The 20,197-nt window shown below is 38.9% G+C and overlaps 1 protein-coding gene across 4 annotated transcripts in view; it reads left to right on the top strand.

The window, feature by feature from the left end:
- Positions 1-20,197, top strand: part of CDK14 (cyclin dependent kinase 14) — a 547,444-nt gene that overhangs the window by 334,966 nt on the left and 192,281 nt on the right. For all 4 annotated transcript variants that reach the window (XM_032402204.1, XM_032402206.1, XM_032402205.1 and 1 more), the window contains one exon: positions 12,442-12,535. In XM_032402204.1, the coding sequence (XP_032258095.1) occupies positions 12,442-12,535 (94 nt within the window). The remainder of the gene's footprint in view (positions 1-12,441; positions 12,536-20,197) is intronic.

Below are 20,197 nucleotides of genomic sequence, written 5' to 3'. Positions count from 1 at the left end.
AGTGACAGTTTAATCAATTCAGTTCCTTCAGTAGTCACCAAGGGCATGTGGAATGTAATTTTTTAATCTTTCACTTTTCAAATACTGCAGATGCCAACATGAAAAGATCACGTCTGTTATGTGTAATAAATTTTCTTACAAGGTATAGGAAAAAAATTCTTTTTAAATTTTGGTCTTTTAAAAGCTAACCTCCTAGGGAACAGAACTCTTTGGTCCCTTTTACAAATACATACATTCCAACAGAGAAAAGTGAGATAAATAAATGGCCACCTTGGTGCATCAGATCGTACTAGCTTTAATTGCATAATGGTGCATTTCAGTGAACCATGGCTAAATAAAATTACCTATTAGGTTAATTAATGTGGAACCTTTCTGAGTTAGTATTGCATCACAGTGTGTAAAATTCAGATTGTGTTTAGCATTTAATCTAATTTACTTTACCAGTCTGCTGTTTCTTTGTTCCTTTGGCTAGAGCCTGAATACACATTCAGAAAATTAACCTGAGATAAAAAACTCCTTTCAAGACAGAATTACCTAGATTCGTTTAGATTCATGTTCCTCAGTTTCTGGTCCTGTGACCAGCAGCATCTGCATTGCTTGGGAGGCTTGTTAGAAATGCAAGATCTCAGGGTGCCTGGGTGGCTCCGTTGGTTGCGTGTCTGACTTTTGATTTCGGCTGAGGTCTGGTCTCAGGGTCATGGGATCCAGCCCCGGTCAGGGTCTGTGCTTGAAATTCTCTCTCTCTCTCTCTCAGCTCCTCCCCCCACCCCTCATGCTCTCTCGCTCTCTTTCTCTCTCTTAAAAATAAATAAATAAATAAATAAATAAATAAATAAATAAATAAATAAAAAATAAATAAAAGAAAGAAAGAAAGAAAGAAAAATGCAAGATCTCAGGCTTCAGCCCAGACCTAGTCAGTCAGAATTCTGTGTTCTACTAAGATCTCCACCTGATTAGCATACACAATAGAGGGTGAGAAGCAAAGCTTCAGATGCTTTTTTACTGACTGACACATAGGCTTTGAGGAGATTTCTGGTGCCAGCCTAATGTTGGAAGAGAAAAGCAAAAGAACTAACTTGCAGTGAGTTATGGTTCTGCTCATGTGCTTTCTTCCTGCCAGAAGCAGCTTGACATTCTGTCTTTATCTTCAGCCCTCTTTCCAAATGTTTTGACAATGCAGATAGTTCTGAATGGTTCTAAATGATTCTCTGAACTTGAGTAGAGGCCTCCTAACTTGCAGTTAGAGAAGTCTGCATGGAAGGGACAGGTCTCCCCTCCAGGTGATAGTGTGAGCCAGGCGGGTCGCTGTCCACTGTGCCCAGACTCAGATACACAGGCTACGCTGTGCCATGACCCCGCCCAGACTCTGTAGTTAAACTCTGCGGATTGAGAATGAAACTGCCACTTGTCTGCTTAAAGCTTTCTATCCTAAGGAATTTCAAGCCTTTGCTAATACATGGATGGGATTAGAAGCTAAAATCCAGGATAGGTTTTTTTGAGATTTTGATTGCACCATATTTTAAAACATTAAAAGTCCTTCTACATTGTGTACTGGGACTGAACCAAACTGTTGCCCTGAGAATTAGGAAAGAAGGAGAACAATGTTTTATTTTTTGCTGACCAGAATAAGATTAATGCCAAGAAGAAAAATAAGAAGCTCTAGGTCCTGTTTTATATTTCTTCATGGGATATAATCATCTATTGAGTTAATTAATATCTTGTAACACTCATGTCTTTGTGAGAAAATTGAGTATACTCCACTTGAAAGGCCATGTGTCAGATGCAGATATTGTTTGAGTATAAGAGCTGAGGGATCTAATGAATCCCTATTTTAGTGGAAGGATATAAAGTTATCCAATGGGATTTTAATAAACATGTACATTACAGTGCATCTTAACTGGTTACAATAGTGACTAACCCGATTTCATTCAGGTCTGGGAGGGCCGCTATATTGGCCAAAACCACTTTGACTCATTTGAGCTGTGCCTTTCAGAGTAAGAGACCAAATCCTGGTTCTGACAACCATGACAGCAGCTGGTCCATTTATAAGTAAATACATTACAGTTGCAGGAAGTAAACATGAGAAGCTGGAGTTAGGGGCCCTAACCCAGTCTGAGAGATCAGGAAGCCTCCCCAGAGAAGTGCTGGTGAGCTTGCTGTTCCCTACTCTGATGGAGAAATGTTTTTGCCCCTTCTCTGGGAATTCCCTTTTTTCTCTACATTCACACTCCCCACTAATGCCCCAAACTTAATAGTACAGATAAATTTTTCATCTTGAATTCCTTTGTCATAGAGTGTGCATATCAGTTTTCAAATACCTTTATATCAAAATTCATCTCTGCACCCCAAAACTGCTAGAACTCATACAGAAATTCAGTAAAGTGGCAGGACATAAAATCAGCGCACAGAAATCAGTTGCATTTATATACACCAACAACAAGACAGAAGAAAGAGAAATTAAGGAGTCGATCCCATTTACAATTGCACCCAAAACCATCAGATACCTAGGAATAAATCTAACCAAAGAGGCAAAGAATCTATACTCAGAAAACTGTAAAATACTCATGAAAGAAATTGAGGAAGACACAAAGAAATGGAAAAACGTTCCATGCTCATGGATTGGAAGAACAAATATTGTGAAGATGTCAATGTACAATCTACATATTCAATGCAATCCCTATCAAAATACCATCCACTTTTTTCAAAGAAATGGAACAAACAATCCTAAAATTTGTATGGAACCAGAAAAGACCCCAGATAGCCAGAGGAATGTTGAAAAAGAAAAGCAAAGCTGGTGGCATCACAATTCCGGACTTCCAGCTCTACTACAAAGCTGTAATCATCAAGACAGTATGGTACTGGCACAAAAACAGACACATAGATCAATGGAACAGAATAGAGACACCGGAAATGGACCCTCAACTCTATGGTCAACTAATCTTCGACAAAGCAGGAAAGAATGTCCCATGGAAAAAAGACAGTTTCTTCAACAAATGGTGCTGGGAAAATTGGACAGCCACATGCAGAAGAACGAAACTGGACCATTTCCTTACACCACACACAAAAATAGACTTAAAATGGGTGAAAGACCTAAATGTGAGACAGGAGTCCATCAAAATTCTAGAGGAGAACACAGGCAGCAACCTCTTCGACCTCAGCTGCAGCAACTTCTTCCTAGAAACATCGCCAAAGGCAAGGGAACCAAGGGCAAAAATGAAATATAGGGACTTCATCAAGATAAAAAGCTTTTGCACAGCAAAGGAAACAATCAACAAAACCAAAAGACAACCGACAGAATGGGAGAAGATATTTGCAAATGACATATCAGATAAAGGGCTAGTATCCAAAATCTATAAAGAACTTATCAAACTCAACACCCAGAGAACAAATAATCCAATCAAGAAATGGGCAGAAGACATGAACAGTCATTTTTCTGAAGAAGACATCCAAATGGCCAACAGACACATGAAAAAGTGCTCAACATCGCTCAGCATCAGGGAAATCCAAATCAAAACCTCAATGAGATACCACCCCACACCAGTCAGAATGGCTAAAATTAACAAGTCAGGAAACGACAGGTGTTGGCGGGGATGCGGAGAAAGGGGAACCCTCCTACACTGTTGGTGGGAATGCAAGCTGGTGCAGCCACTCTGGAAAACAGCATGGAGGTTCCTCAAAAAGTTGAAAATAGAGCTACCCTACAACCCAGCAATTGCACTACTGGGTATTTACCCCAAAGATACAAATGTAGTGATCCGAAGGGGTACGTGCATCCCAATGTTTATAGCAGCAATGTCCACAATAGCCAAACTCTGGAAAGAGCCCAGATGTCCATCAACAGATGAATGGATAAAGAAGATGTGGTGTATATATATATATATGTGTGTGTATATATATATATACACACACAATGGGATATTGTGCAGCTATCAAAAAAGCGAAATCTTGCCATTTGCAACGACATGGATGGAACTGGAGGGTATTATGCTGAGCGAAATAAGTCAATCAGAGAAAGACAATTATCATATGATCTCACTGATATGAGGAATTCTTAATCTCAGGAAACAAACTGAGGGTTGCTGGAGTGGTGGGGGGTGGGAGGGATGGGGTGGCTGGGTGATGGATATTGGGGAGGGTACGTGCTATGGTGGGTGCTGTGAATTGTGTAAGACTGATGAATCACAGACCTGTACCTCTGAAACAAATAATACATTATATGTTAAAAAAAAGAAGAAGATAGCGGGAAGGGAAAAATGAAGCGGGGGGAATCGGAGAGGGAGACGAACCATGAGAGACTATGGACTCTGAGAAACAAACTGAGGGTTCTAGAGGGGAGGGGGGTGGGGGTATGGGTTAGCCTGGTGATGGGTATTAAAGAGGGCACGTTCTGCATGGAACGCTGGGTGTTATACGCAAACAATGAATCATGGAACACTGCATCAAAAACTAATGATGTAATGTATGGTGATCAAGATAACATAATAAAATAAAATTTTAAAAAATTCATCTCTGATTAGCTTGCTGCCCAAGTTATTTCAGGTCGAACCTTAACTGACATCTGGTGGTCTAGCCCGCGGTTCTAGGTGGTTCATGCTGCTTCCAAGGAAAAGTTCATCAGAATGCAGAATGCACAGAGGTTCTTTTTCTCTCATGTAGTGAAAACTCAGAATGCTACAGCTCCTCTACTTAAAATGACCGATTCTGTATACAGTTCCAAGGAAATGCAGTCCTTCTTCATTTTTTTTAATAATAAACTTTAAATTTTAGAATTGTTTTCGATTTTTTAGAAAAACTATAAAGACAATAGAGAATTCCTGTATCGTTCTCACCTGGCTTCCCCTGTTTGTTAACATCTTACACTACAATATGGGGACAGATGGTACATTTGTCTCAACTAAGGCCCCCACAATGTTCCATTGCTGTGAACTAAACAGCTTCATTTTGACTTCACTAGTTTGTCCTTAATTTCTCTTTTGTATTTTAGGATCCTGTCCAGGACAGCACACTACATGTAGTTGTCATGTGTTCGTAGTTTCCTCTGGGTTATGATAGTTTCTCAGACTTTCTTTGTTTTTCATGACCTTGACAGTTTTGAGAAGTACCACTCAGGCATTTTGTAGGCTGTCCCTCAGTTTGGGTTCATCTGATGTTTTGGGAGGAAGATGACAGAGGTGAAGTCGACCTTCTCATCACATCACATCACATCAAGGGTACATGCTATCAACATGACTTAGCACTGGTGAGGTTAACTTTGATCATATAGTTAAGGTCCTGTTTGCCAGCTTTCTCCATTGTAAAGTTATCATCCATCTCCTATCCCTGCCTCCATACTCTACTCTTTGTTTTTTTTTTTTTTTTTTTAAAGATTTTATTTATTTATTCATGAGAGACAGAGAGAGAGAGGCAGAGGGAGAAGCAGGCTCCCAAGGAGCAGAGAGCCCGATGCGGGACTCGATCCCAGGACCCTGGGATCATGACCTGAGCCGAAGGCAGATGCTTAACCATCTGAGCCACCCAGGCGCCCCATACTCTACTCTTTGAAAACAGGCTGCTCGGCTCAGCTCTTACTTGGTGGTAGGGGGAGAGGGAGGGAGGCTTACATTGCTTTTGATTCATTCAGTCACCAAATATTTTTGAGCTCTTACTATGTGCTGACACTCTGCTCTGCCCTGGGAACAAGATGGTGAACACTACTTTGTCCCTGATCTTGGTCTTCCATCTAGAGGAAACACAGCCCCAAAAAACAAAGACAAGTGAATATCCTTTGAATATGAGGAAGGAAACAAACTAGGGAATGGAGGGTGAAACATGGAGCCTGGGCAGTAAGGGGAAACCCGCCTTACGTATGGTGGCTGGGAAGGACATTTCTGAAAGGAGCTGTTCAAGCTGACTGCACACTAACAAGAAGCACTTACCCATGCACAGAGTGAGGGGAAATGCATTCTGGGAGGAAGGAACAGCAGCTCATGCGCAGATCCTGAAATGGGGAGGAGGACGGCATGTTTCAGGAACAGACAGCAGAGCAGCATGACTGGACAGAGGAAATCTCATGGGTAGAGGTGTGATGTGAAATTGGCAAGCATATGGGGACTTCACACTCCCAGGTCTCCATTCTTAGTTTTAAGGTAGAAAAAAGCTCAAGCTATAATTTTAAAAATCTAATTCTTCTCCTTTTATCAACACAGAGACACTGATGTTAGATGTGGATAGAGGGAGGGCAGATGGAAAGAAAATAACTTGAAATCCTTTCCAAACACAGAAAGCTTATATTTATATTATATTATATTTTATATATTATATTAATTTTCATTTATCAGGTAAAATTTCCTAATATTTATAAAAATAAAAGGTAGTACTTCCACGCAATAAACTTTGGCCTAAACACAAAACAAAAATTTCTGAAAAAAAGTTCATAAAAGTAAATTCTCCTTCCACCCTATCCATTATTCAAATCAATTCACCAAACCCTCTATCTTGAGAAGAAATCCTTAGAGCAGTGGTTGTATAAGCACTGTTATTAAAAGTCACCATACACGTTTGCTCCCAGTTTATTTCTCAGTTAAAAATACTTTAAGATGGGGTGCCTGGGTGGCTCAGTCGTTAAGCATCTGCCTTCGGCTCAGGTCATGATCCCAGGGTCCTGGGATCGAGCCCTGCATCGGGCTCCCTGCTCAGGGGGGAGACTGCTTTTCCCTCTGCCTGCCACTCCCCCTTCTTGTGCCCTCTCTCTGTGTCAAATAAATAAATAAAATCTTTAAAAATTAAAAAAAAAATAAAATAAAAACACTTTATGATAGAAAAAACACCGTAAGATTAAAATATCCTTCTTCAATCAAGTTTTAAGAATCTACTAGTTTTTTGGCAAAATACATGGCAAGTTTTAAAGCATATCTACCACAGGGAAACTGCTGAGGAAAATAGCAAAAAGCCAGATCATTTCTGAGAGCCCATTTCTATTAGTGATTTATTAACAAATCATTGTACGATGTAGTTTCTTTCATTTTCTCTCTCTAACTGATGAAGGTGATTTCTTCTATTTACAAGTATGCTTTTATGCAAGTGAAGTGTAACATAGATCAGGGTTTGGCAAACTTTGTCTGTAAAGGACCAGATCATACACATTTCAGGCTTTTCAGGGCATATGGTCTCTGTAAGCAGCTATTCAGCTCTGCTGTGAGGATGAGAAAGCAGCATAGACAACACATAAATGTGCGGCTGGGCTCTAATAAAATCTTATTTATGAACACTGAAATTTGAATTTCATATAATGTCCATATATCATCAAATATTCATCTTTCGTTTGTTTTCAACATTTAAAAAAGTAAAAGCCAGGGGCGCCTGGGTGGCTCAGATGGTTAAGCGTCTGCCTTCGGCTTGGGTCATGATCCCAGCGGCCTGGGATTGAGCCCCGCATCGAGCACCCTGCTCAGCGGGAAGCCTGCTTCTCCCCCCGCCCGCTTCTCCCCCTGCTCATGCTCTCTCTCTCTCTGTATCTCTGTGTCTCGAATGAATAAATAAAAAAACCTTAAAAAAAAAAAAGTAAAAGCCAGTCTTAGCTTATAGGTTATAAAAACAGGCTCTGGGCAGGATTTGGTCTGTAGTTTGTGGATCCCTGCATATTATTGTGTGTGTGGCCCCCTTGTCTTTCCCCCGAGTAGAGAGAGGGCTGATACTACTGCTAAGTCTCATTCATTTGCTGCCATGAGTGGGAAAGAACGAGGTGGCTTTACAACCAATGGTTGTAATGGCTTCTGTCCTCGAGACTGTTTTATCTCCTGATCTGTAATCTGGGTTTTTCACCTGTATGTCCAGTTGGTGAGCTTCATCCATCATTGAGTCCTAGGATACAGAAAAAAGGCTTAGCTTAGTGTATGGACTTCTGTTCTTTTTTTAACTCTCTCTTCCACTTTCTAAGCGCAGCCATAACAGCATTTGGCTCTCCCAAGATTCCTCATGTACAGGGTCCTGTTTTCTCTGTCTGGAATGCCCCATTCCCACTCCCATGCCATCACCCCGTAAGGCACCACGTTCCGCTTTCCTAGTCTCGTTAGACTTCAGGACTGCAAGTGCATGTCCTTCTGTGCTCCTTTGGTATTTATCATGGGAATTGTGTAGAATGTTTTAGAATTACTGTGTTTATAGTACACAGACATACTTGAAGGAAACTTGATAGTTTTCCCCAAATTGACGACAGTCCTAAAAGTTTACATGACTATACCAATCAGGAGAAGGGAAGCTGAAAGAACAGAAAACTTTTCTACTAGACTATCAGAAAAGAAAGTCATCATTATGCTAGAGGAACGACTGTTATCTCTGTATTCTCTTTGTAGAAAATATTCTAGAATTCTTATAGAAGAGGTAATCAAAGATTATGCAGCCAGAACTGTAGAAAGAAAAATATTAGAGAGGTGTGTCAGTTAATAAATACGTTACATTATTTTTCTGAATTTAATATTATTTGTCCTATTTGTTAACTTTTAAAAATTTGTGATTTCTTTTGATTTATTTTCTCATTCTGAGTTCACTTTTGTACTCAATTTTTATTCATAATTTTGTATACTTTTTCAAAGATTTATTTATTTTAGAGGGAGAGTGTGCATGCAAGCAGCGGGAAGGGGCAGAGGGAGAGAGAGAGAGAATCTCCAGCAGACTCCCCGCTGAGCACAGAGCCCGACACGGGGCTCGATCCCAGGACCCTGAGATCATGACCTGAGCCAAAATCAAGAGTCAGCCACTTAACTGACTGAGCCACACAGGTGCCCCAATTTTATATACTTTTTCAAAATAATAACTCCCAAATTGTTTGACCTTCACCCTTAAAAAGTTGTCCCTACATAATCATAATTACAAAGAATTATCAGTTCTGGGGCACGTGGGTGGCTCAGCTGGTTAAGCGCTTGGGATTCTCTCTCTCCGTCTCCCTCTCCCCCCTCCACACCCACACCCTGCTCTCTCACTCTCTCTAAAATAAATACATAAATATTTAAAAAAAAAAAGAATTATCAATTCTGCTTAAAATCTTACTTTGAATTGTGGTGAAGAAATCACACATCTGCAGCATAAATTAAATTTGGCAGTTTTGAGTTTGGAAGAACTGAAGGATACATGGGCGTGGGTGGGTGTTTCGTACATTGTCTTACCAGGTAACTAATCGTGTGTGAGAGTTTGAACACAGTGCATCCTGTGACAGCTTTAATTGTAAGCTTTGTGACCAGTTCTTATTCTTGAAAAATTTAGACTGTGTGGGTGATAATTACATAATTATTCAAATTATCAAAAGAAGCAACAAATTAAAGGAGGCATTTCCTGAAATAAGATTATATATCATAAGTATAGAACTTAAGTGATTGAATTCTTTCTCAGTAAGCCACAGGGCAACTTAATCCATCAAGCACTAGGGAGTGCAAGGTAATAGAGGGTAGCAAGGGGGAAGAAAGCGGAGTAGGCGATAGTCCCTTCATATTAAATTGAAGGGCTTCTATTGCTGTGTGGCAATAAGGCAGCTCCAGTCATAAAGTATTCTGCTAGGCTATAATATGTTGATATGTTTGACACTTCTGCTTTATAATTTTCTTGTGCATTCTGTCACCTTTTATACATCCTTTAAGTATAATTCTGTCAGCTTTATTAGTATACCCTCACACATCTTTGGAAAATGATGTCATCAGAAACATCCATTAGAAATGAAAGTCCAGGGGCGCCTGGGTGGCTCAGTCAGTTAGGCAACTGCCTTCAGCCCAGGTCATGATCCTGGAGTCCCGGGATCGAGTCCCGCATTGGGCTCCCTGCTCAGCAGGGAGTCTGCTTCTCCCTCTGACCCTCCCCCCTCTCATGCTCTCTCTATCTCATTCTCTCTCTCAAATAAATAAATAAAAATCTTAAAAAAAAAAAAAAAAGAAATGAAAGTCCATGTCCCTTAGCTGGCTGAGCAGATAAAAGCCTGTGAAAATGCTCTGTCATTGTACTCCAACTGAGTAAAATTGCAGCATAGATTTATCTTTTAATAAAGTATTAAAAGATAAGTATTGTATTATGGAGGTGATCTGGACCAAGCACAAGTAGTGCTAACAGCATTTCTGTAAGTGTGTGTAGTGGTTACCTCACCCGCCAGCTTGCTGGGTACCCAGTGGGGGCAGCTGTGGCTTCTGCTGAGGGTCTGCACACTCAGAGTTGCAGCCTGTGCTGGGAAAGATGAAAGCCAAATGACACTGAATAGAGAGAATACCCTGAATGTTGGAAGGAAGGTGTCGGTAGCTATTGAAGATCCAAGATACTTTATGTAAACGTAAATAAGAAGACAGTAGAGGGGCGCCTGGGCGGCGACTCTTGGTTTCAGCTCGGGTCCTGATCTTGGGTCGTGATCTCGGGTCATGAAATGGAGCCCCATGTCGGGCTCTGTGCTCAGCTCAGAATTCTGCTTGGGATTATCTCTCATTCTCCCTCTACCCCTCCTGCTTGTGTTCTCTCTTTCTAAAATAAATAAATAAATCTTGAAAAAAAAAATTTTTTAAAAAAAGACAGTAGAAATGTAGGTCAGTAGTCTTAGAAGAGAATTATTGGCATAAAAATTTGGAAGGACACAAATTGAAGTCTTAAACCTAACCAGGCATCTGAAGCCCCAATATTTATAAGAATATCATTGCATTTTTAGTATGCTAATAAAATGATTGTCAAAATGTATGTTGTGTCTCAAATCTAAAATGAAGACTTGTGTTAAACCCAGTCTGCCTAGAACGCTGATTTTAAAGTTAATGATTTGTTATTTAAATGGAATTATTTTTATGATATATAAGGTAGCATTTATTTGTTTTTAGTCATTTTGATTCTATTTACTTTTGGTATTTAATTTGGATAGAAATTATGTGCTGTAATAGAGAAGAGATTTCTGCAAATGCATTACTTCTTTAATTCAATACATGGTTTATATACAACTGTGTAACAAGTGGGGCAGTTATAGAGATGTAGTCCCTTGTCCTTAACCTCTAAAGGATCTGAAATAAGTTAAAGGCACAAGGGTTTTGCTCACCCTAAGTTGAATATGAGTGCAGCAATTGAAGAGGTATCCCAGTATGTTCATGATTTCATCAGAATGCTTTCAGGAAATAGAAACCCATTCAAGGTAGAACCATTTAATATATATATATATATATATATATATATATATATATATATACACACACACACACACACACACACACTTATAGAACCATTTAATATATATATATATGTGTACACACACACACACACACACATCCTGGAAAATTGCTAGAAGGTAGAGAGTGCTAGCAAAAGCAATGGATTATCTGAATATCCAGGCCTTAGGAAGGTGGGAACCAGGTCAGTTCAGGGGACTTCATCTGCAAAAAGACTGTCCTTCCTAGTGCTCTGTCATTGATGTGACTTATCCCATCAACATATGCTAGTTTCTTTCCAGGACCCTCTCCCAAGTGATTGTTCGTTAAAGTCCCAGCAGAAGTATCTGATTGGCTCTCTGCCTATACTATGGGTTGGTTGTTCTACTGGGTTAGGTGCAGGCCACTGTGGTCTGGGAAGCAAGTCTCCTGATCTTCTGGACTGCCTTGCTAGACAAGGACTGTGAGCATGACCTGCTGAGCTAGGAGGGGAAGTTAACCATAGTAGATGGCTGATATATTGAATGAGAACTTAATAAAATAAACTCATAAAGGGAGCTATTATGTCTGCTGGAATACTCATAGAAGAAGGCTTTATGGAAGAAATGGCATTTAAATTAGGTTATAGAAATTGGGTTGGATTTATATGTTACGAGCAAATAAATGAAGAAGGAGGGAGTTGTAGGTAGTGAAGCAATTTGAGTCAAGCTGTATGGGTTTATGCTTGGCCCGTGGGCAGATCAGTCCAGCTCAGCAATCCTCAGTGTAGCTGCCCTGAATCACCAAGTAGCCTGAGTCAACACCTGGGATCCAACCTAGACTGATTGACACAGGATCTCTGGGGTTTGTGTTCAGATTATTCACAGTTTTTAAAAGTTCCCCCCAGATGATTTCAATGCAAAGAGAGGTTTGAGAACTCCTGGGCAGCTTGAGAGGACAATATATTAAGAATTCATGAAATGGGGTTGGAAAGGGGTATTTGAAAAAGACTGGAGGCTTTCTATATCAGGCTAAAGAGTTTCTTGACTGTTTCCTGTAAGTAAGGTGGAGCTGCTAAGTGTTATATTTTATTGGTTGCCACCATTTTCTGAGCCCAGTGTAGCTGCAGCTATTAGAGACCTTTCAGGGCACTAGACAGAGAGGGAAAGGAAAGAAGTAGGGTCTAGACATGTGGCACAGCCCTTGTTACTCATTAAGAATGTCATTTATTCATTGTTTCTCCTCTGTAGGAGTAGACGTCCTAATTCCAGATTTAATTTACTAGGAGATATTGGAGCTTTTGTACAATTCTTTTTTCTTCTCTCTTTAGGGGAGTCGGCTGCATCTTTGTCGAAATGATCCAAGGGGTTGCTGCTTTTCCAGGAATGAAAGACATTCAGGATCAACTGGAACGAATATTTCTGGTAAGTTCTTTACAGAGTGCTTCTGAGAAAAATTGGTTTCTAATTCATCCTTTCATGAGAAGTTGTACAGTGCTGGTGGAAAATGATTTTACACAAATTTATTGGTTGTCACATTTAATTCTGATGCATTTTTTGCACCTTTGAAAAAGCAGGAAATTAGTTAAGAATTGTGTTTTTAAACTACTGTACACGAATAATGTGCCAGAATGGTAGGAAATGATAGGCTGTCTGCTGTAATGTAGAATAGTGGGTTAAAAATGAGGGCTCTCACAGAAGAATTTCAATTTATGTGGATGCCCCTGCCCCTTTAAGTGGGTGGAGCTTAACTCCCTCCCATCTCCACCCACTTAAATGTGGGCTTTGATTGGTAACTCTTTCCATCAAGTAGAGCTTGGAAAAAGGAGGGTAACTTTAAAATGGAGAACAGGCAAACCACCTCAGCCAGGTCTTCAAGGCTCGCCTCATCAAAGATAAGTCGCGTTGGTAGCCTGAACCTTTGCTATAATGTGCCACTGTCTCTGTGGTCTTCCTCTCAAAAAACTCTAACCCTAGTCTAATCACAAAAAAAACATCCCACAAACTTGAGGGACATTCTACGCAATACTGCTTAGTACTCCTCAAAACTGTCAGGGTCATCAAAAACAAGGAAAGTCTGAGAAATTGTCATAGCCCAGAGGAGGCTAGGGAGCGTGACAACTCAACGTAATATGGTATCCTGAATGGAATCCTGGAACAGAAAAAGGACATTAGGGAAAACCAGTGACATCCGAGTAAAGTGTGCAGGTTAGTAAGTATCAGTGTACGGTTAGTTGTGACAAATATACCATTTAATTGAAGATTTAAAGAGGAAACTGGTGAGGGGTATACAGGAATTCTCTGTACTGTTTTTCATAACTTTTCTATCAATCTAAAACTATTCTAAATTAAAAGCATTTCAATTTTTAAAAATCTGCACGAAGAGAAAATAAAATGTGTTCTGGTGCCACACAGTCTGGGTTTATCACCTGCACTGCCACCTTGGACAAGGGACTTAATTATCTGAGCCTTAGTTTCCCTTGGGAGAAATGAAAGCTAATAACAGCACCCATCTCATAGGTTATTTTGAGGAATAATTGACTTAATACACATAAAATGCTTTTAGAACTATGCCTGGCACAGAGTTGATATCCCACAAGTTATTATTTTTATCAAGTCATTTTATACTGAATATTTTTATTCAGTAGAACTTCCACATTAGCTAATATTCACATACACCTATTTTTTAAAACATGGAATCAGAGCTAGACAAATTAAGGTCTTTCGTAAAAGGATTTAAACTATATACATTGTAGCAGTCAATCACATTATCATACGTTTCCCTTCTTTAATAAGACTCCCATATGAATTCACTGGGGCAAATTTTAGTATGGACCATAGCAAGAGATAAACTTATCCTATAAGCATGTATTTTAGGTATGCAAATGCAGCATTAAAATATAGCTTTCATATTAAGTATAAGGACCCTGGAGGGTGTACTGATATGAATTGAGACACTCCATCACTACTGTGTTCACCTTGACGTTAGCAGTAAAATGATTACAGAAAGTGGACAATGGAACTAGAGAATCAAAGCACGTGTGATTCCTCCATGCTGTATCCTGTACCCCAAGTGCCCCTGTAAATCATAGCAGATGGACAACTTCTTCCAAGTGTTGCCATATTGATTTCTTCTCCCAGAAGCTGTCTGTATCCACTTTCCTTTTAATTTTACTGAATTATTTTTTACCCATAAATTCCCACACTGAATGTTAAAATAATATCTTATGATTATAAAAACAATGCATCTTTATAAAGAAAATTTCCAGTGTCAAAAAGGATAAAAGCTGGGGCACCTGGGTGGCTCAGTCATTAAGCGTCTGCCTTCGGCTCAGGTCATGGTCCCAGGGTCCTGGGATCGAGCCCCGCATCAGGCTCCCTGCTCAACGGGAAGTCTGCTTCTTCCTCTCCCACTCCCCCTGCTTGTGTTCCCTCTCTCGCTGTGTCTCTCCCTGTCAAATAAATAAATAAAATCTTTAAAAAAAAAGGATAAAAGCTGAAAAATCACCCTTTGTCCTAGTAAGCAGAGAAAACCACATTTAGTGTTTTTACATATATCCTCCATTTCTATACACGTTAAGAAAAATTGAATCATATTTTATATACCTTTTATAACTTTTTTTCACTTAAAAATATGTTATTAACACCTTTCATTGAAAAATGAATCCAGAAACTTCTCATTCTTAATGACAAAGGAGTGTTTCATTGCATGGATGAGATGTTACTTGCTTAATCAGCCCCATGTTAATAGCTTGTTTACAGTTTTTAACTATTATTAAGTGCTGCCAGATACATCCTTTGCATACTAATCCTCTTAGTTAAAAATAATTATTAGAATTCAAAGTCCTTAATTCAATAACATTTAATTTTCATAAATTTATTGACTGTTCTTACACTTTGATCCCTTCATCTGAAGTCATGAAACACTTCCTTCTCCCTGTTCCTAAGAAAACCTCTTACTGAGTTGATTGAGATTGTACTGAGCCTGTAGATTATATTAGGAAGAAAATATATAAAATTGAGCTTTCCCATTTAAGAATAAATTATATTTCTTTATTAATATTTTATTGTCCTTTGCATAAATGTACGGTTTTTATAAATATTTTCTTTTCCTATTTTCTACTTAAGCTTTTATTTTCATTCAATTATTTTAAATAACTTTCCAGAACTATTTTCTTAAAAATATAATAAACTTGTTTATTTTTATGTCATTGAAAAAAAATAGCAGAAGAGGGAATTTTAATGGGCTGTGGTTTGCATCATATAGATTTTTATGCTAAAACATATCTTCAAATATTTAGCCTTTTAATTTATTTGAAGCTCAACTATAATGATAATACCACTTAATTGTATTCTGAGAATAATTTCCTAAACTTTAGTTTCAACCTGACTGTTCACTCTGCGATAATTATTGAATAATGCTTATATAACCTTGTTAAATTACTGATTTTTATACTAACATCACTAATTTACTATATTTGAAATCAGAAAACTTCAAAAGGGAATCATACAGAAAGAAATATCTTCATATGTACATTATTTCCAGATGAATTTAAAAGAAAAGGAAATGGCTATATAAATGAGATATGTGCTACAGCAATAGAACCAAAAAATGAGTTTCATAAAAGCGTAGTATATTGCTATGACAATAGTTCAAAGATTTCATTTTACATATTATTTTTATAATGCAGTGATTTCCAATAGGTACTATCTTGTTGGATTGCTTCCTGTTTGCAGATTTGCCTATTATTTTTTTAATTTTATGGCAATAATTTCCTAATTTTATGGGTATTCAGAGACCTTTGAGCTATGACTAGGCTTTTAATAAATCAAAGAAATAAATCACTGCAGATTTCCCATAGGAGTATTGGTACATGAAACCACTGTTTGCTCCTGTTAGAGCACAGAGCTCCTTAAATGCAGATAAATATCGTGATTGATGGTAATAGTTTCTTCATTTACTGTAGTTTTTTTTTTTTTAACGTGCATAATGATTCTAACAAGTAAAATGTCCCTTGGCAATTAGGAGATAAAGGTCATTATCTATATAAAATTGCTGTGTTAGAATTAAATAGTAATATGTTTCACTGTGAAGAATGAGACGTGACCACAAAGAGAGGAATCTACAGACTTCTTGAGACAGTAAATGTTATCATCTTAAATACTTATTTTCTCTACCGAATTGTTTAAATTTGCAAAAAGCAATATATCCCATCAGACAAGCTGACTCTCTCAGGAGTTGTGCGGTCACCGGAAGAAGAAATTGTACTAATCCAATATAGTTAAATCACTGGGAAAAAATGCTTTTCCTTGGTGACCTTTTATGTCTGGTCTGAATCAGAATTACTATTAAAGTGTGATTAAATCCCCTTTCACAGGCTTCTCATATAAATTGCCAGAGACCCTTTTCTAAAGTTGCGGTTGTATATCTGGCCAAGGAGATAATCAACTTTGAGAAATCATGAAACATGGGATTATTTGGTTTGTTTTGTATTTTAATACAGGGATTAAGTTCATTCATTCACCTGTGAACTGTGTATAGAAAGGTGGTTAATAACTTTGAAGAACAAAATTAATAGCTTGTTACCCAAGATAATTAATATAATTAACTCCCACACACTGAGTCTTTACAACAAATAGGAAAGGCAACAAAGACCAGTCAGTAAAGCCCTTATATTTTTCTTCCGAAGATTTTCTCTTTCTTTTTTTTTTCTCTTTCCCTCGTTTGGTGGAAAGGAGCAGTTCACGTTTTTAACAAGCGCATTGAACTTATTTCTGCAGCATAATAACTGGGTTGATGTGTATTAGGTGAGCTGGCTCTGCTACAATCTGAGATTTTGCCACTAAATCATTTTCCTTGAAATTGTGATACTCATATGCAAGAAAGGAAGGAAAGTGATGGAAGTTTGACAAATTATATTCAAGACATTTGGAATCACCAGGTGAATGGGCACCTACTTGTCTAAGCAATAACTCCACTATTAGGTGAAAAGAGTGATTTATATTCATTTCTCCAGCATTACCTCTTTCTTTGTGTGGCATGAGGTATGCTATTCACCTCTGTTAGTTGCAAAAATAAGCAGGAGATGTATTCATCCTGGTAAATATATATTCAGAGTGACAAAATCAGAACTAATAAAAAAAATGTGTATTCTAATCACATTGTTCTGAATTGATAAAGAAATCCACTTGGTGGAACCCTGGGAATATGGGTCTCTCTCCCTTCATGACAGCTGCACAAATGGCAGAGAATGCTTGCAAGCTGCCTGGGACCCTTGGCAGATGCTTCTGGGTTTGTGTGGCTCGTGGCCCAATGTACAGCGGCCATGACAGAGGAGCTGGCATGAGCTTGTTGTGGGGCCGTCCTTGTTCTCCCTGCCTTTGAATGTTGATAACCCTGAGGATCTCACCTCTCCCTGTTTTCTAGATCTTCGGGCTTGCAATGAAATTTCATCCACCAGTTGTTTGTTATCCTGTTGATTACTTGATTAATACAGTTGTTAAAATGTTCCTCTTCCTCATATATATGTCCTTCAGAATTTGTGTGTGTGTGTGTGAGCGTGTGTGTGTGTGTGTGTGTGTGTGAGTGAAAAGAGCCACTTGCAACTTTGAAAGCTATTACTCAGCCTGGCTTTTGAGTCACATCCTTCCTTCAGCCTCTGTGTTTTACCAAGGACTAACTGTCGGAATGTGGTCTTCAGATTCAGTTCCAGCCCTTGTTTCCCTATCCTGGCTCTGTTTCCAGGATCTTAGCTCGAACGATAACCCTGAGGATAACCCAGAACAGCCATATGGAAAGTAAGAGAAAGCTGGTGGTCATTATCTTTAATGGCTGTTACTATCCAATGGGATGTAGGAGCCACATTGTTAAGATAGAATATTGGGATCACAGATTGTATCCCCAGTACCACTCCTGGATTTGCTTGAGGTGATTTCTGGCATACTTCTTCAGCACTCACTTTGCAGCACTAGATACAATGGAGATGTAAGGGAATTGTGTGCCCTGGGGAAACCGATGACAATCAAGGTGGGCAGGCAAGACATACCTTTAAGAATAAAGTCACGAATAATTGCTGAGCAATTGGTCAGCAGAAGGGAGACCCAGTAACAGTGGCAGATCCTGTACTAGTTAAAATACTGAACTCAAAGAGTTAAATATTGGGTTCTAATCCTAAATTGTTGTTTCCCTGAATAAGTCCCCCTTTCTAATTGGAGTGCAGTTTCGGCATCTGTAAAGGGAGGAGTTGAACTAAATGATTTCAATACTGTCTTGCAGTGTTAACCTTTTTTAATTCTAAAAATGCATGATATTACAGGATTATGCATAAAGGCTGTGGGTGTTTAAAGAGAAAATTGCTAAGAAAATTTTTGTCAAGCATTGAAGAGAGTATAAGACTTGAAGTGGAATAGGGGAGATGGAGACATCAGGCAATGGTGCAGAAGTGAAGTGGGGACGATAGGAGTCTGTCCTGCACGGGTGGGAGGTGAGGCTAGGTGTTCGAGCCTGGACTTTGATAGACTGAGGACTTTTTATCTTATTTTATCTATGAAGTAATAAGGAGATAATATAATTTTTTAACCAGAGTAATAATGTTAAAATGGCATTTTATCAAAATTAATACATGATTAATATATGATGATAAACTCAGATACATGAACACTGTAGAGAACTAAGCAATACATGTTGGGTTGAAGGATATTGAAAATATTAAATAGGAATTTTCTAATTGGTTTATTTTGTTAAGATAGAGAGTGCGCATGAGTGCAGGGTGGGGGGCGGAGCGGGGTTGAAGGGCAGAGGGAAGGGGAGAATCCTAAGCAGGTTCCACACTCAGCTGGGAGCCCGACTGGGGGCTCCATCTCACGACCCCGAGATCATGACTTGAGCCAGAATCGAGTCGGACACTTAACTGACTGAGGCACCCAGGTGCCCCATTAAATAATTCTTAAAGTCAATTTTAGAAAAACAAAGTCAGGGAGATAAATTATAATACCTCCCATCCTGGAATAAATACCTCTTTTAATTCATAAATGTTTCTTTCAAGCCTTATCAATAGGCTCTCAGGCACAGTTATTTACATGGTGGCCAATCTTTTTCAGAGTGTTAAGTTTATAAAAATAAAGCAGCTTGAAAAATTTAAAAGCAGTATGTAAATAAATAAAAATCATCATTCAGAGATAACCAGTATTAAGCTTTTTTCTATTTTCTTTCCACAATTGGGTTAATAATAAATTTATGGGTTTTATATCCAGCTTCTCTTTATTTTCACATTAAATTGGGAGCAATTTCCAAGCCATTAATATATATACTTGAAAATATTATTTTAATTATACTATAATATCTTCTAAATGTGCCCAAATGTACTAATACATAGGTAATTTGCTTGCGGTTTTATCCTACACTAAGCATCACATATTTTTTATCCCCTTCAGTTATTCTTTCAGCAAGGACTACTAGGCACCTGTTCTGTGCCAGGCACTGTGCCTACAGGCCGTGGTAGGACACAGTCCCTGCTCCCCTCAAAAGTGCTGTTAGCTGGGCTATATCTGAATAGCTTCCAGAAAGTCACATCAGAAAGATGTTGCAAAACTGTTGTGATATGTCTTGGATATAAAGGATATAGAAGAGAAAGGAATCAAAAATAACTTCAGAGTGTCAACCTTGGGAAACAAAGTGATTCGTGAGAGCCTTGAAAATAATGGGAACATTGAAGAGGAGTGCTCCCAGAGAGGAAGGAAAAGACAGCTCAAGTTACTGGACTTTATATGGCAGCCGGGGACCCCAGCTGGGGAGGCCCACAAGTCGTACAGAACAGAGTCAGGAGGAAGACAAAGCTCAAGGGATCATTCACCCAAAGCAGACAAAGTTGGGTCCCAAACCACAGTAGTTCTTGAATAATGAAAAGGTGGAGGGGAAAATGCAGTGGAGTGCTGTCTAAACCTTACAGACGCTCGTGGTTTGTGGGCGGTGGGGCGGAGGTAGGGAGCTAGACAGGAGAGAATCAGTGCAGTGACTCGAAAGGCAGTGTAAGGGTGAAGAGCGGGGAAGTGAAGGATAAGTAAGGAGGGGGGACAAAATCACTCCCT

The sequence above is a fragment of the Phoca vitulina genome, unplaced genomic scaffold, assembly GCF_004348235.1.
Source record: "Phoca vitulina isolate PV1807 unplaced genomic scaffold, GSC_HSeal_1.0 scaffold4, whole genome shotgun sequence".
NCBI classification, from domain to species: domain Eukaryota; kingdom Metazoa; phylum Chordata; class Mammalia; order Carnivora; family Phocidae; genus Phoca; species Phoca vitulina.
Note: the sequence above shows the minus strand (reverse complement) of the source record. Positions and strands in the feature narration are given on the sequence as shown.